The 17403-nt window shown below is 37.1% G+C and overlaps 1 protein-coding gene and 2 non-coding genes across 6 annotated transcripts in view; all 3 read right to left on the bottom strand.

Moving 5' to 3' along the window:
- The window catches only part of LOC126470175 (ephrin type-B receptor 1-B), a 360567-nt gene that overhangs the window by 83045 nt on the left and 260119 nt on the right, over positions 1-17403 (bottom strand). For 2 of the 4 annotated variants that reach the window (XM_050097821.1, XM_050097824.1), the window contains exon 13: positions 244-294. The exons of 1 other annotated variant lie outside the window; for it this stretch is intronic. In XM_050097821.1, coding sequence (XP_049953778.1) covers positions 244-294 — 51 coding nt within the window. Of the gene's footprint in view, positions 1-243; positions 295-2148; positions 2167-17403 lie in introns of all 4 variants that reach the window. One more of the 4 variants, XM_050097822.1, reaches the window with a different exon arrangement.
- On the bottom strand, positions 2963-3036 carry Trnat-ugu (transfer RNA threonine (anticodon UGU)). The gene has a single exon. It is a non-coding gene; the product is annotated as a tRNA-Thr (tRNA).
- Positions 3406-3479, bottom strand: Trnat-ugu (transfer RNA threonine (anticodon UGU)). Its single transcript has one exon. It is a non-coding gene; the product is annotated as a tRNA-Thr (tRNA).

The following is a 17403-nucleotide window of genomic DNA, read 5'->3' as shown; positions in this document are numbered from 1 at the left end:
TCTCACACACACACACACACTTTTGCAATATTGTACATGTGAGTACCTGAACTCGAAGTACAACATAATGATTAATTGTTATTTTATCACTGTAACATTTTAAAATTAATGGCTACTAGTTTCAGCATAATGTTTTGTCACCAGGAATCTTAAAATCACAAAAATTTGAGCTGTTGTATAACTCATGGTTATTTTACAGCATAGGGTCAACACTTTATTGCAAAATATGTTTCTAGTACTTACTTCCATTGGTATGTGTGGTAACAATGGGAGGGTTATCCAAGCTGCACTGCACTGAGGACAAATAAAAACGATACAAAACAGTTGCGGGACGAAAACAAGCAACAAATATAACATTGCCGCCTAAAGGTTGCAAGATGAAATAAATTCTACTGAAAGCTTTTTAATGAAAACATACAAGTTACTTTAACTGCATGTACAGAACTGGTTAAGCTACAAAGCAAAAATCATGGTGCAACAATTCAATATCCTACAAACTTTCTGGATTAGGTGTCATGCATGGACTTTAACCTGTTTCAAAACAATATAGGTAAAATGGTGCAGAAGTACTTGTCTATTAACATTTTTTTCTTTACTGAATACTGACTTGAAATGGGAAGACTAAAAACAGTACGAAAACATTGTGCACAATGTTCCACAGCATTTACTAATTTCCTTTCTCATCTATAATAAAAATTAAAGAAAATTACCCCAATGGAATTATAAATGCGGCTGCAAGCAAGTTACTTATGTACCTTCTCTCATTGTCACCATTCAACACACATATGCCTTCTCTTCTTTTAGAAATATGATGCATCTAATTAACATAAGCTAGTTTTGAGGAATAAAACCCTATAAACATTATTGTGTATTGCATGTAAGAACAAAAGTAACCAAATTCCAAGCAGTAAAATTAAAAAAAAAAACTATAAATTAAAAAGCAGTTGCACTGATGTTGAAAAAAAATTCATAATAGAGAAAATGCTAGAAAACAAATCTCCCATCACCACACAAGAGCAGTACTACTTGCATCCACCATAAGGAGTATTAGAGGACTATTAACCCAAATATTTTTAACATGAAGAAGTATCAAGTGCAACATTTCATACATTTGATAAAATTAGTTACACTAAGATTACATTGATTTAACACTAAAGTCAAGTTTGTTGCAGAAAACCACCACCAAATTCTGAGAACTATGCAAGCACAACCATGTGATAGGTCTACATCAGAAGAAATGTTACATTATCAAACATTATCCGTACAAAGCCTTACGGGAAGTTACCCAAAACTACTTCCATGCATAAAAAATATTGCTAAAATAAATTTTAACTGCTGTATGTGAAGAGATTTCACCTTGTTTCCCACTAAATATACTTCTCATGCAGATAAGTGTTGGGTACATTCGTTGTCTAATGGAAAGAAAGAGTACAGATAAAAAATATTTTTTCCCATAAATTAACTTGAAATGAAGAATACTTCTCAATATCCATCAACTAACAGGGGATCATTTTACAACTCATAACTGGTAAACACCATTTTCTTATCTACACTGACTAAAGGAAATAACAGCTCAAATATCGTACAGCTTTTATTCTTCCTCGGACATCTATCCAAAGACACGAATATTGTATTTCTTATATGAAATTACACTCAACATGAAACTGTCTGGGATGAGGATGGCAGAATTAATCAGATGATTTCAAGCTGAATTTCTTACTCAAAGTACAACTAGAAAGTTCATTTCCTTCAATGAGAGATCATGTGTTACAGTACACAACAAAATGTTTTTGTACTGAAGTGCTCTATTCCTAGTCTATTAATGATATTTCATCTTTACAAAAACAAATAAGTGAACACCATAAAGATCGGAGACACGAGAAGGTACGAACAGCACAATTATCATAAATAATAAAACTGAAGCTCTGATGCACCACTGTTGAATTCAGGAGCAGTAATTACAATTTGTGCAAAATACTCACCTTTCCTCAAAAGGATTTTGTTGACTACCCTTAAACAGGAATTATTCTGTATCTACTTTACTATTACAAATGCAGTTTACAACAGTCAGAAATACAATAACTATTTACTTCTACAAATGTTCTATTCTAGGTATGTACAGTGTCTTAAGAATACAATGTGACTTACTGTAAGTGACTACTAATCCTTTGATCACGTGAATAGCATGTGAGAATAAAGTGCAAAGGGAAAAGACAAAAATTGTTAGACTCATTTTAAGACCAGGAACAAAATTTAAAGGAAAATTTTTTGCTGTTTTAAAAATTTTGAATTACAAATCACACACAAATGAAGTTCATTAACACAAATGGGAGTTGAAAAAACTGTGCAGCCTTCTGTGTCATGCTAGCAACCATTCACCTTCCACTTCTGAATGAGCAAAGTCCACAACAGCTCACAGAGAACATTACTCTACACACAGCTTCAACAAATGTATGTGCATGTTACTCAACATTCTAGCACAGTCTGACTATAATTCAAAAAGAACTTTACAAGGCAGGTAAAAAAGGAAAAAAACAGAAAAATACCTCCAATATTTTTTCTCAAAGTCTCACCTTTATTAAGATTAAATGACATAGGTTCAGGGAATCAATATTTTAGTTCATTACATCTTGTGCAAAGTACTGTGGAACTCTAACACTTAATTTCCATGTGGAATCCCAGACAATGCTCATATGAATAAATATCATTCTCCCCCAAAATCTCTCCCTCCTCCCCCTCCCCCTCAACCTCTCTCCGACACACACACACACACACACACACACACACACACACACACACACAAACTAAAGGTAATAAGAGAAAGTCAACTTCAAACAATATGTGACTGTACGACCCATAAAAGACAAATCAACAACCTTTCATTTTAAGTATTACAATGAAATGAACACCCTTAGCTGCTTACAGGCATTGACATACGTCAACGGGGACAGATAAAAATGTGTTCTCCGACCGGGACTCGAACCCGGGATCTCCTGCTTACATGGCAGACGCTCTATCCATCTGAGCCACCGAGGACACAGAGGATAGCGTGACTGCAGGGATTTATCTCTGGCACGCCTCCCGCGAAACCCACATTCTCAACATATTGTCCCGCACTACATTCGTAGTGCCCTCGCCCATTATACTCATTACTCGCGGCACGTTGCCGATTCCCGTAAGAATTTGGGCACTGTTTGTGCATTCGCACAGAAGAAGAATATGGTAAAGTGGCTGGTGAGCCTTAACTGTATACATACTAAGATGGTATCTGTTCTTTCGGACATGTCCAAAAGAACAGATACCATTGGTGACCATGCAGCTTGTTAGAACGAAATTACAATGAAATGAACGCCTTTAGCTGATTACAGGCGTTGACATACATCAACAGGGACAGATGAAAATGTGTTCCCCGACCGGGACTCGAGCCCGGGATCTCCTGCTTACATGGCAGACGCTCTATCCATCTGAGCCACCGAGGACACAGAGGATAGCGCGACTGCAGGGATTTATCTCTGGCATGCCTCCCGCAACGTATGTCAACGCCTGTAAGCAGCTAAGGGTGTTCATTTCATTGTAATTTCATTCTAACAAGCTGCATGGTCACCAATGGTATCTGTTCTTTCGGACATGTCCGAAAGAACAGATACCATCTTAGTATATATACAATTTTAAGTATTATCTGAGATGTTTCCATATAGCACTTATGCATTATTCAAAATGAAAAGTGGACAACTGCCACAGGACTTACTGAAGAGAAATGTTTCTATATTATGAAATCTACTACTGGTATATAATTATCACAGCCACTAAGAACACTAACTTTCACAAAACAGTAAAACTCTTGAATGATGACAGCACATTTCTGGGGCAACAACAAAAATTCCGAAATGATTTGAGGTAACATACAAGAATGAGAATGTCCTTCAGACAAGCAGACAAGTTGCTCTGATGCCATGCAAATTCCTTCCCACTATCTAAAAAAAACCTTTATTCGAAAGAAAGCAGGGAAAATTAATCAGACGATTTTGCTGAAAGTTTGTAGTCTACAAAAAGAGAGTCTGTCACAGCAGACATTCTAAACATAGGCATATATTCACTATTTTCTTATAACTCAAAAAATCAGAGCTTTTGTACTAAAGGGTGAATTTATTAATTGTGTTTCATTTAACACTGAAACTTTTCTATACATTTTATAGTTACACTCTCTATCACATGAAGACCAATTCCTCTATTTCACAACTTTGTTCTTTATGGCATCTCTTTTGGTTCTCTTCTCCCCTTAATTTATATGTTTGAACCTTCAAATTTGATAATTAAGATTTTACCAACTTTTATGCATTAATTTTGGCCTTGTCACCAAGTAAAGCACTTGTGTCCCTAAGTTAAGAGATCTTTGAAATCTATGAAAAAACACTGAGTCAAAGTGACACTGTGTGGACTAACAGACATGGCATACCAAAATGAGACTGATTAGTTACCTGTACTAGCTTGTGTGAGCAAAGGTCCTGGCTACAATGTTTCCGACTGGTGTGTTGTATATATTTAGCATACAGTATTCAAGTCACAGAAAAGCAGGATGATACAATGCACACAAATGTATAACAAAATTATTGGTCTGACCATTGACAGATTAATGGCCGGTTACAGCCAGTGCAAGCTAGAACAGGATCTGAATGTAACTCTTTGCATTATTTTACAACTGTGATGAAGTCTAGGAGGGAGAATTCATTTCATGACAGTACTGACAATATTAACCACATATTACAAATGGGGCAAAGACTGTTACCTCACCTTAAGTCGCTGAAGGTATCCAGACAGCACAGCAAATGAATTGGCTAGAGAACTTGCAGCAGTCACTGGGTCACACATATTTTATCACACTGTGTACTGTCATCTTTGACAGGCTGCTCTATATGGTTGGTGGCTCATCAGAAGCATTCCCCATACACAAAGGCACCACATGGTTTGGTGGATTTTGTGTTTTCCCACAACTAATAGGAACAGGAACAATGTAATGTGTCTTGTTCACAAGTGTGCCATGGATTAATATAGAGACTGATTCTTGGAAAAATGGTGCTCTTCCTGGATTTTTTGAGGATGTATCTAAATCTACATAAATATTCCACAAGCCATTATATGGTACACAGTGGAGGGCACACATTCCACTACAGGTCGTTTCCTTTCCTGCTCCACTCGCACATAGAGAAAGGGGAAAAGACTGTCTACAAGCCTCTTATGAGCTCTAATCTCTCTCATCTCATCATCGTGGTCCTTAAGTGAAATGTGCATTGGCGGCAGTAGAAACAATCAGGAATCGGCCTCAAATGCCAGTTCTCTAAATTTCCATGATAATGCTCATGAAAAAACAGTCTCATTTGAGTTCACGAAGCAACTCTGTAATATTTGCATGCTGACTGAACCTGCTGCTAACAAATCTAGCAGCATGCTTCTGAATTGCTTTGATGTCTTTTTTTAATCTGACCTCGTGGGGATCCCAAAGACTCGAGCAGTACTCAAGAATGGGTCACACTACCATTCTATATGACGTTTCCTTCATCGATGTGCTACACCTTCGAAAAATTCTCCCAATAAAATGAAGTCAAGCATTTGCTTTTTCTAATAACCAACCTGACATTCTCATTCAATTTGATACTGCTTTGCAATGTTACGCCTACATATTTACTCAATTGTGACTGTCAGACAGCACACTACTTATGCTGTATCTGAACTTTTAAAAGATTGTTTTTCCCACTTGTCCTCATTAACTTCCATTTTTCTGCAGTTAGAGGATGCTGCTATTCATCAAACAAACTACAATTCTGCTTACGTCGCCCTGTATCCTCCTACAGTCATTCAACAATGACACTTTCCCGCACACTACAGTATCATTAGCAAACAGCCATAAATTGCTGTTTACCCCATTTGTCACATCATTTATGTATACACAGAATAAGAACAGTCCTATAAGATTTTTTGGGGCACTCCCAAGGAAACTCCGTATCTCTGATGAACACTCACTGTTGAGGACAATGTACTGTGTCTATTACTCAAGAAGTCTTCAAGCTGCTCACATATCTGGGAACCTTATCCATGTACTGAGAATTTCATCAACAGTCTGCAGTGGGGCACTACATCAAACACCTTTCGGAACTCTAGAAATATGCAGCTGCCTGCTGCCCTCCATCCATGATTTGTGGGCTATCATGTGAGAAAAGGGTAAATTGAGTTTTGCATGAGTGATGCTTTCTAAATCCGTGCTCTTTTCTGGACAGACACTTCTCTGTCCGAAGGAAATTCATTGTATTTGGACTCAATACATGTTCAAGAATTCTGCAGCAAACTGATGTTGAAGATATTGATCTATAATTATGTGGGTATGTTCTCTATGTGGGTAGTTCCCTAGGTATACTGTGATGGCTGCATTCAATAGGAGTAGCATCCTGCAATGGTATATGCACATTTTACAAGGTAGATATGGACCTGGATTCCATGTAATGCTTCGTAATGCCCAACCACACATGCCAGGCTTAATGGATGAGTACCTGCAACATCATGTGTCTACAGTAGTCAGCTCAATCTCCGGATTTATATTCAACAAAACATGCACAAGACACTCTAGGTCTGCTACAACCATTGTGGACTACTACTGAATGCCAAAGGGCTGTTATCTAGCAATGTGAAGTGCTACTCAAACAGTATTGGATGGCCTTATCACAATATGGAGAACCATTGTGCATCAGGTATTGCTGAAAAAAGAATTCACATCCTGTATTCAAATTTATATGATACTGATGGAGTAACACCATACACGGTAAGTGCCATTCATGTCTCTCATTTGATTTTGTAGTACACCTTGAATCCATATCAATGTATGCCATGTCACAATATTTCAATGCAAAAATTACCGTGGTGTCTCATACTGTTTTGTAGATGTTAAAATGCTTTCACTTATGGCCGTTCTATTTTATTACCATTTTCACCTTGTTGGTAATTAATTTATTATGAATGCAATAACATATAACAACCACTTTCTTTTTAGTGATGATTCGAACTTGTTTCTTGTTCTCCAAAAGTAACCAGAAACTTGTTGATTCACAACAAGCCCTGATCAGCCACAATGAACTGAAATGCTGAACAACAGCACACAGTTGACAGGGTTTGATTGGAACAGACTCTATCAACATGCATATCCTTCACATCACATTTCATGTACCCAACATGACTGATTTCATGGGGGATTGGTGTCAAGTATGTATCCTCATATGCACATAGTGTTTTATTTGTACACCAGACACGAGCTGGAAGTCATAACAGCGTGCACTACTGTCATGATTAACAGTTACTAAAGGTGAACAAATGCCCATTTGTTCACATGACCTGCAGCAGGTCCTATTTCATTTCATGTAAATATTTCAATACCGGAAAATGCTACAGATATACCTGACAAGAGGAATTTATTGCTACACATGCTTTTTGAAGCACTCACATCCTTTCATCAACACATACTACAACTCACTTACCAGATGATATTATTCAACGTTTCAAACATCCCGTGTCAACAGCTCCCTAGCCTTACTGTGGTGGGTTGTTGGCAGAGAAACACAAGTGTGACACAATGGTTTTTGATTCTATGCCTGATGACACACTGTTGCCATCTGACACTGAAATGGCTGGCGAAATTCTGCACTGTTCTGTCTTATAGTTCCAGGTGGTTCTAACTGAACTGGTGGTGTTTAGAAAACTACAGTGTAGGCTGTGTACATCACAGGACACTATAACATGGGAAATATGTCCATTAATAGGTGCACACGTGGAGACTGCTAAAAAAATTATAGTTCCACTCTCTGCCACCAGGTGAAAGTATGGCACTGTATGTAGCCAGAATATGGTGTGGGTGCAGGAAAAGGGGAGGAACAATCAAACACATGATAACGGTGACTCTGGTATATTTATTAGGATATGGTCACAAGTTACAATATGTGTTAAATATGGTCTCCCAACTCACTAACATGCTGTGTACTTAAAACACAGCATGGTGGACAGTTGCTCGCAGTATATCCAGTGTAATCAGAGTGATACGTCATTGTATGTTACCTTTCAGATCATAAAGAGCCCAGATACATCCCTGATAGACACGATCTTTGAGATATCCCCACAACCAGAAGTCACATGGATTTACGTCTGGATATCTGGCAGGCCACGCATCTTGAAACTGCCTGGAGATGATGATGTCGTTACCAAAGTTTTCTCGAAGCAAATATTTAACCTGGCAAGTAACATGTAGTGTCACCTCATCTCAGATGAAAATAGCTGTGTGGACACAGTTGCATTCTTTCAAAGCTGAAATCACATGGTGCATAAGCAGGTCCTTAAAACATACAGATGGCACTGTACACCAAACAGGCCCATGAGGTTTCATCTCCTCAAAGAAAAATGAATCAGGAATGAAGGACTTTGTGAAACCACATCATACAGTCACATAAGCTGTATGCAGTAGATGTTCCTGCACAACGTGGTGGAGCAGAACACCACATGCAGCAGTTCAGTGCATTCACGGCACAATGCAGAGTAAATTGTGCTTTGTCCATCCAAAGAATATTCCCTAGCCACATTGTCATCCATTTCCATGCATGCCAAAAAACTAAGGGCAAAGTCATGACATTGTAGCCTATTTTGCAGCAATGTAAAATGTGGGGAAAAATCTTTTGAACCACTGACCACGGGAGAAACAATTCCTGTGACATAGCTCAAGCAATAGCTGCAGAATTTCAGGCATGTGCTGGATACTCAGCTATACCTACAGCAACTTCACCAAGAACTGCCATGGGAATGGGCCGCTTCTCTCTCCCAGCTGCACCAATGAATTCACCATTTCTTCAAATTCCTTGCCATGTTCTTTAGCTCATTTATTGACATGGGCCTTTTTGTAGCTGTTTCCATCAGCATTATTCCTGCAATGTAGCGTTGCTATTGCTGCCATCCTGATAAAACAACTTTACCACCAGTGCAAGGTCTTTCTTCTCAATAGCCATTGTGTTTCATATGGAAAACTTGATCTTCTTAATGATTTACATCAACAGTCACTTCACAAAAGAAATCAACATGTTTGCCTAGTGACAAACAGCATACATGTCAAAACAGGAAACATTTCACATTCTGATTGCTTACAGCACCATTATTTTCACCTGGTGGCAGAAAGTGGGACTACTGTACTCTGTGCTCAATAATTTTAGATTCCCATTGGAGGTCGGAAGTAAACATGCATTGCACTAACAGTAGTGAATTCATAGCAAATCAAGGCATATCAGTTATATGAATGCTTGGTATCTGTTCTTTCAAAAACATTGTGTGGCAGCTGTCCTTTCAAAAGAACAGACATCACGCATTCATATAATTGATACGCCTTGATGAGCTATGAATCCACAATCATCAGTGTGGATGCACATTTACATTCGACCTTCAGCAGGAATCTAAAACTAGTGAGCATGGAGGACATGGACGGGGACTGTGGATAAGTGGTGGTGCAATGTGGGGATGTGAGTCAGCTGAGGAGCGTGTCAAGATAATCTGCACATTTGCGACTAACACTGTGTCCAGGTAATGCAGTGGTTAATGTAACTGCCAAGAAAGCAGGAATTCCTGGGTTTGAATCTCAGTCCAGCACACATTCTCACTCATTGCCACTAATTCTGCATAACATTGCTGCCCAGTATATTATGAGAAAGACTACTAGTACGGGAATCTTACTGCGGTATACACTTTCCTTTTATCAACAGTTAATTGAAGAGAAAAGCTGATAAACTTGCTTGCCAAAGAAAACCAGATTTTTATTATGAATCTCACACACAAACATTAAAGAACAATTCTCCTGGGCAGGAACGAATGTTATTTGCCTCTAAATTCACAAATAAAATTACAAAAATGTATTATTACAAAATTTACAATACTACACAAGACTGTTGGAGTATGTTTCATGGAAACAAAAGCTGCATGTGAAGAAGACAATGGCTGGAGATGACTCTCATGTCAGAGTACAGAGTAGCGTTACCAGATAATGATAAATGGATCACAATTTGGAGACTAAAGTATTAATTTTATGTACGTGCTTCAGTTCTGATATATTAATATTTCTTACGGATATCTGCTGACAAGAAACCACAAGACTGAATATAAATAAATGAGCAGAATTTGTGACTATAACCTTTGAGGTCACTCTTCACTGATTAAAACTGAAAACAGTATTTTTCTAAATAAATGTAGCCAAAAGCAATCCACCACTTACCACGTAGATCTATTTTTACAAGGCATTCTGTTAAAATACTAACAGGTTTTATGGGGTACTTCAGCAATTTATTTTCAGCCAAGAAGTTTCAAACAAAGTTCAAATCAATTGAGTTTGACTGAGCAACATTACTATGCCAGACCATTCCAACACATATTGAAAATAACCACATATTGATGTTGCATGAGATACATCTCAAATGAAGATAAAAGTTACCAAATACTAATTAATGTTGAAATTAAAAATCTATGCCATGGGTTCATAATGATTTTTTAACATACATTCCACTGGACATGCTGTTACCACTCACTCATGGAAACTATGTACATGCTTTCAGGTAAGATGTCACAGCTTCCTGGGGATTTTATATAACTATTTCGCCACCTAGTTTATATTTCTGGGAACAGAAAGAAGACGTGGTAAACTCCATCTATTGTAAAGAATTATAAATTCTGATGGAGGAAAACACCAAGCATATATGAATATAAAAAACTGGGACTGACATTTAAAATTAAATTTTAAATTATTGTCTTACATTCAGATATTGGTCAAACATCGTTTTATCAATTTGTTTAATGTTTCTATAATGTAACACCTTTCAGAATGAAGTTCATCTTCTACATTTTACAACTATCTTAAAATATGACATCTAAAGCCTCACAATATTTCACACACAACTTAAGCTTCCTAAAAGAGTTGTTAAGCATATGGAGAAGATTAAAATGTTTTGCCACAATTGGACTCAAAGTTGCATCTCAACCAGTCACAGTTATTACCTCTCCAATGGAATAATTACATTCAATCCATTAAAAACTTGATTTGAGATTTAAAATGGAAAATGTATTTCTTTTGGGCATTCTGTCAGTATGTCAAATCTATGATTACATTAAAATTGTTACATATTTTCTTGCAGTTTTCTGATATGCAAACAAATCAGTAACGCAAAACCCATAGTACCACTGATTTGCAACAGTACTGATGGTAGTGAACAGGTGTTTGTTGGACTAGTATTTCTGTAGCTGCATAGTGCACTTAAATCATGAAAAATAAACATACTCCCTGTTACTATGGTAAATCAGTTAAAATCAGGAAACACAACATTAAAAAATTTAGCCTTGGAGTTAACTACAGAAGAATGTGAAAACAAGCTCAGGGTGAGAGGAGAACAACCATTTGAAATGATTTTAACTTGTCAGAACTAAATATTCCTTGGCAAAAAGAAATGGATGGACATCACAGGAGGCAAATAAGACTCTTAATATAATGTACTGTACACTTTCTGTGGACTGTCAATCTATTTTTCAATGCTGCACCCCTAATAGCCTATTTGTATCAACACTTTCTCCTGCTGCAAAGCCAAACAGACAAATTTTAACCAGGACAAGTATCGGTACTCACTCTTTTCTCTGCACAGAAGCTCCTGTTTTGCCTTTTGAAGTAAGTTACTTTTGCCTTTGTTAACTTGTTACTCTTTCTCTTTCCATCACTTTCTTTTTCACTTTGGAACACGGTATGGCAAGTTTCCCTCTCTCAACAAAGAAACATTCCTCTTGATAACCAGAGTCTTATTTATGTGTACTTCCTTACGTCTGCTGCTTTATTTTCTTGTTTGCATTTCTGTATAGTAATTATATGCAGCTAGAGTCTGATGATGAATAGATAAAAAAACATTGTAAATTGGTCCTTCCCCACTAGCCACTTAAAATATTGACTTACTCTCACATTAATTACTTTTCATTCTCCCTCTTTTCATATATTTTTCCCTTTTAACTCTCTTCACAAATTATCAATAAAAGTGCAATAGCTGGCAAAACTAGGGCATGATGCATGGTGTAACTTTTTGCATCTGCAAGCTAAACCACTGGGAAAAAACAACAACAACAACAACAACACGAGGCTATTATATGAGGGCAGTTGCCTTCACAAATTATACACTGATGATGAAGATCATCATAAATCAGTAGATTTATCCTAAATGAGTGTTGTCATGGTATGTGTTATAGCTACGCACTACTATCTAGATGTGTATTTCAGATGACAACTAATGAATCTGTTGGGTGCAGAATGAAGAGGTTTCTTTTTCGAATGACAGCTCATGGTATATACACAGAAGACATAGAAACAAAGGAAATGATGAAACTTCAGAAACACACCTTTTCTCCACCCTTGAAAAAGGAAGGCTACTAACCATTGTTATTATCATGATTTCAAAATGCATCAGTTTTTTACCATCCAAATTCCTTTTGAATATCCAATACCTGATTAGTATGTGTGTAGTTTTCAAAAGGTAAAAAATAAAGATCTGACTTTAATGACTTATCATTGATGAAGTTATCAGAGTTGGTGTGTTTTATGGCAGGGCTGGTTTAATGCCTTAACGACACAAGTGGGTGCTTGGGGGACAAGAGGAACCGAAGTGAAAAATTTGTATGCAGGGAGTATCATAATTAGTAGCAAAAACTGGTGAAAGTAAACAAGGGGGCGAGGAGGGGCAGCACCACATGATATGTTCTTCAGTCGGACCTTGTCAAGGAATAAAGTGAAACCCTGCTTTTACACTTTTCAAGGGACTAAAAAAAAATGGTGTGAAATATGACAAAAGTAATGTACAGGATCCACCGTTGGCATTTTCATAGTTTATGTTTGATATATGTATATAACAAGCATTAAAATACTCATCAAGGATTTTTTATTATCTAATATAGGTTATCACTATGCTTGGCCATTGGAACATTGGGAATTGGTAAATGTGTGGGAAGTAAAAACCTTTGACTTAACTTCATTAATCATAATTGTTGTTTTTGGATAGCCTGCAAGTGTGTCATTCATTATTTAAATAATGAAACACTAAACCAGTCAGATATTTTTTCACACATACCATGACGTGTTTCAAGAATTTAGTCTATGTCAAGTGCTAATATTTATTTAAGTATTTTGGGTGATGTTACCACGTGTGTTGTTCTGCTCCTCTTGCACTATAGTTATCTTTTTAAGATTATAATGTATTCTGCCTCTTGTGTTACACAGAAAACCACACACGCACAAACCATCACTCACACTGTTTGTTTGTGAAATATCACAGTAAATACTTACATAAATATTTGCACATGACAGTGAGAATAAATTCTCATAGCAAATCATGCAGTGAAAAACACACACTGGTGCAGTGTTTGATTATCTAAACCAAAAACATTCAAGCAATGATTATTTAACCCAAAAAAATTTGAGAAATGCAAAGACAGCAAAGGAGTCAACTAGTGCTACAAGTGATCAAACAACGAAACACGTGAAATATGTGTTAAGGATAATGCAAAGGCATCGTGATGATCACAACAATCATGAATCTGCGCATCTGCAATAGAGACAGTTTGAAAACGGTTGTGGTCAGTCATAATATCTTCTGTCAAAAAAACCTAGTTATCTCCTTATCCACTACACTGAGTAGAGCTTGACAGCAGCAGAATTGTTCCAATTCAGATTTGTTGAGTAGAGTCTGCTTGTGTCAAGAAACTTACCTATGTAGCGTAGTAATTTTATGTCAATTATGTCAGTTTTCTCTCGACAAACATTGTTGTATAAAGCATAACTGACAAGAATATTACAAACATGTTAATGCAAAAATGGGTGTGAATTGATATTGTGAGCATTTGAAATTTGATGGGAGTGATAAAAAATGTTGTAAATGGTGGGAAAACATCAATTCCACGAACGAAAAAGCAAAGTTAGACAGTAATACATTTTCACATGTACAGCAAACAAAAGTCAGATAAGTGCAGCATAAGGCTATACATTGTAAGCCATAGTTCAATTGGGTATGCACTTAGGACAGATGTGTATGCAAGGAAAGGGACACAGGTGCTATGAGTTATGATACTTTTTAGCATAGTGTTCGAGAACTATTCTGACAAAGGTTGTATTCTACACATGCATCACAGTAACACACTTAAAAAAAAAAGAGCCACACCACAACACATTTTGAACAAAACATCCATATTATCCACTAACCAAATGGGACAGAAATTGGTAGATGGGATGTACATGGACATGCAAACATACGATTACAATTTCAGAAAATCTGGATGATTTATGCAAAAGAAAGAGTTCCACAAACTGAGCACCTCTGGCCCTTATGCAAGCTGTTATATGGATTGGCACTGTTTGAGAGAGTTGGTGGATGTCCTCCTCAGGGATATTGTGCCAAATCCTGTCCAGGTTAGAGGACCCTGCCCATAATGCTCTAAATGTTCTCAGCTGGGGAGAGATCCAGCTACTTTGTTGGCCAAGGTAGGATTTGGTAAGCATACAGAAAAGCAGTAGAAACTCTTACCACGTGCAGGCAGTGAGTATCATGCTGACCTAAAGGCCCAGGATGGCTTGCCATGAAGGGTAGCAAAATGGGGTGTAGAATATCATCATTGTACTGCTCTGCTGTACAAGTTCTGCGAATGACAATCAAATGGGTCCTGCTATGAAAATAAATGTGCACCACAGACCTTCACTCCTGGTGTCAGGCCATATGAGAGGTAACAGTTAGTTGGTATACCACCACTGTCCGGGCATCTCCAGACATGTCTTCGGGACTGGAATCTCACTGACTGTAGAACAATTGTCAGAGTGATGAGTACTACTTTGAACTGAGCTTTGATCACCAGCATGACGTGTCTAAGAAACACCCCAGACAGTGGTGGGATACCAACCTAACTGTTGCCCATCACATGGCCCAACAACCAGAAGTGATGGTCTGTGGTGCCTTTTCATTTTATAGCAGGACCCCTTTGGCTGTCATCCACGGCATCCTTACAGCAAAGCGGTTGTCAACGATATTTTACACCCCGTTTTGTTGCCCTTTATGGCAAGCCATCCTGGGCTTACATTTCAGCAACCTTAACACAGTGAATGTTTTACTGCTTGTATTCGTGGTTACCAAACCCCATCTGACCCACCCAGCAAGGTCACTGACCTCTCCCCAATTGAAAATGTTTGGAGCATTATGGGCAGGGCCCTCCAACCAGCTACGGATTTTGATGATGTAACGCACCAGTTGGATAGAATTTGGTACAATATCCCTCAGGAGCAGATCCAACAACTCTGTCAATCAATACCAAGCAGATTCCTTCATGATGTGTCTATTTTTGTCTTAAGAGTGTACATAACCAGCTGTATTTAATTATTTATTACAGTACAGCAAGAAGTCATTACGCCCTTGCATGTCAAAACAGAAACAATCATCCCCCAGAATTTGGTTATCAAAACAAGAATAAAATATGGGGAATGAATTTTTCAAGAACAGATCTTGTTTCCACACATTCAACACAGTGCAATGGATATGAGTGGGCACCTGTGAGAGAACCAGTGGCTATAACAAAACCATAAATAGTTTGCATCACAATATTCACATAGTATGAGCGAATAAATAAAATAACTGCTTATTATCCTTCTAAGTGAAAGAAATTCCAATGGTAGATAAAATTGTGATTTCACTCGTTTGTGATAAGCCTCCAAAGATAAACCACATCTGAGTATTTCACACAATACCACATTCAAAATTTTGCATTCACTATTACAATGCTGTGATCCTTTTTTGTTTAAAAATGTGCCACAATTGGCAGTCCGGTTACCTCATACATGATGTTTGAATAGTCTTGACTGTATTAATAGATTTCAGGATCCCTTTTTGTAGCTTCTCTCTCTCTCTCTCTCACACACACACACACACATGAACATAGTAATTGTAACAATCTCTGCTGTAACTATCAGAGCAACAATAAGTACTGTATTAATTACTGTGTTACCAGATAAATATCCTTTTATTGGCCATTGTACATTCATGAAGCACTTACATGTTATAATAATTTAGTATGCAAGATTTGTGGATTTTTGTTTTTTTTCTAACAGAATCAAAAAATTACAGTTCTGTTCTACTCCACTCAAGTTCTCCTTCCCAGCTGGTACGTAAAATTAATGATACACTCTCTCTTCACACTGTCATAGATATCAAATGTTCAGCTTGAATTCACTGTCACTGCAGTCAACAAGTGAGCATTTAAGAAACAGTACATGTACAAGTAATATCCTTATCAAAGAGAAAGTGGTAAGTTTGCAAAGTGAACCTATTTCGCTTCTGAAATGATTGTACAGCAGAGCTACTATTTTGTTTCACACGATAAACTTACAATTAATAGTAAAGTTCTTTGTTTCTGCCATAAGAAAGTGAAATGTTAATATTTACTAACACATTGAGAGCCCAGAACCAAATTCTCAAACTGGAGAATCTGAGCATAATATTAAGAACAAATGAATTATGCTTTTTTGACACAATTTAATGCTGATGACAACTGATCCACACTTCATTGGATCCACCCTAAGCACATATGAAACGGTAATTTAAAGAATACAACAATAAAAATGCAAATTCATTCCCTGAAATGGTTCTGGAATGCCTTTGCATAGTGGTAATATATCAATGTGGTAATATATCAATGTTCTTTACAACCAACCTGCAACTTAGAAGACGCAAGGCAGTCACCAAGAAATACCCCAAATATTAATTTCACCTTATAACCTGAATTAGTTTAAAATGAGATTGTTAAGCAACTTGGGCATACACTGCATGAAAATTGCACGTCAGTTTTCCACAGATACTTTCACCAAGATGTAAATACATCAAAACAAACATGCTGCACTCAAGAAAGTGAAAGGAGACATTAACAAGTGGCTTTCAGTTAACACAAGATAAGCTCCTTCACCACAACAAGCTTCCATTATACCACAACAATGTCAAATGTTTTTTTTAATATAACAGTACCAGAAAATTGAAGCTCACATATGTAACCCCAATATCTCAAATCAATAGGCAAGCAAAGAGGTACCACGTGCCCTTGACTACTGTACCGAAGAAAATGCTGTACAATTGAGACTTCACCATTATACGTTCATTTTATTTACAGCAAGAAATCTGAGAGACAATTTGTGACTTACACTATAGGATAGCATTCTTGATACTTTTTTACAGACTCAAATGACTGTTGCATTCATCTCAAAAGTACAAATAACTTTCAAAAGGAAAATATTAAATGCACACGGCAAAGGGGGGTTCAAATGCAAAATGGATCACAAATAAA

This window comes from Schistocerca serialis, chromosome 3 (assembly GCF_023864345.2).
Source record: "Schistocerca serialis cubense isolate TAMUIC-IGC-003099 chromosome 3, iqSchSeri2.2, whole genome shotgun sequence".
In the NCBI taxonomy this organism is placed as follows: domain Eukaryota; kingdom Metazoa; phylum Arthropoda; class Insecta; order Orthoptera; family Acrididae; genus Schistocerca; species Schistocerca serialis.
Note: the sequence above shows the minus strand (reverse complement) of the source record. Positions and strands in the feature narration are given on the sequence as shown.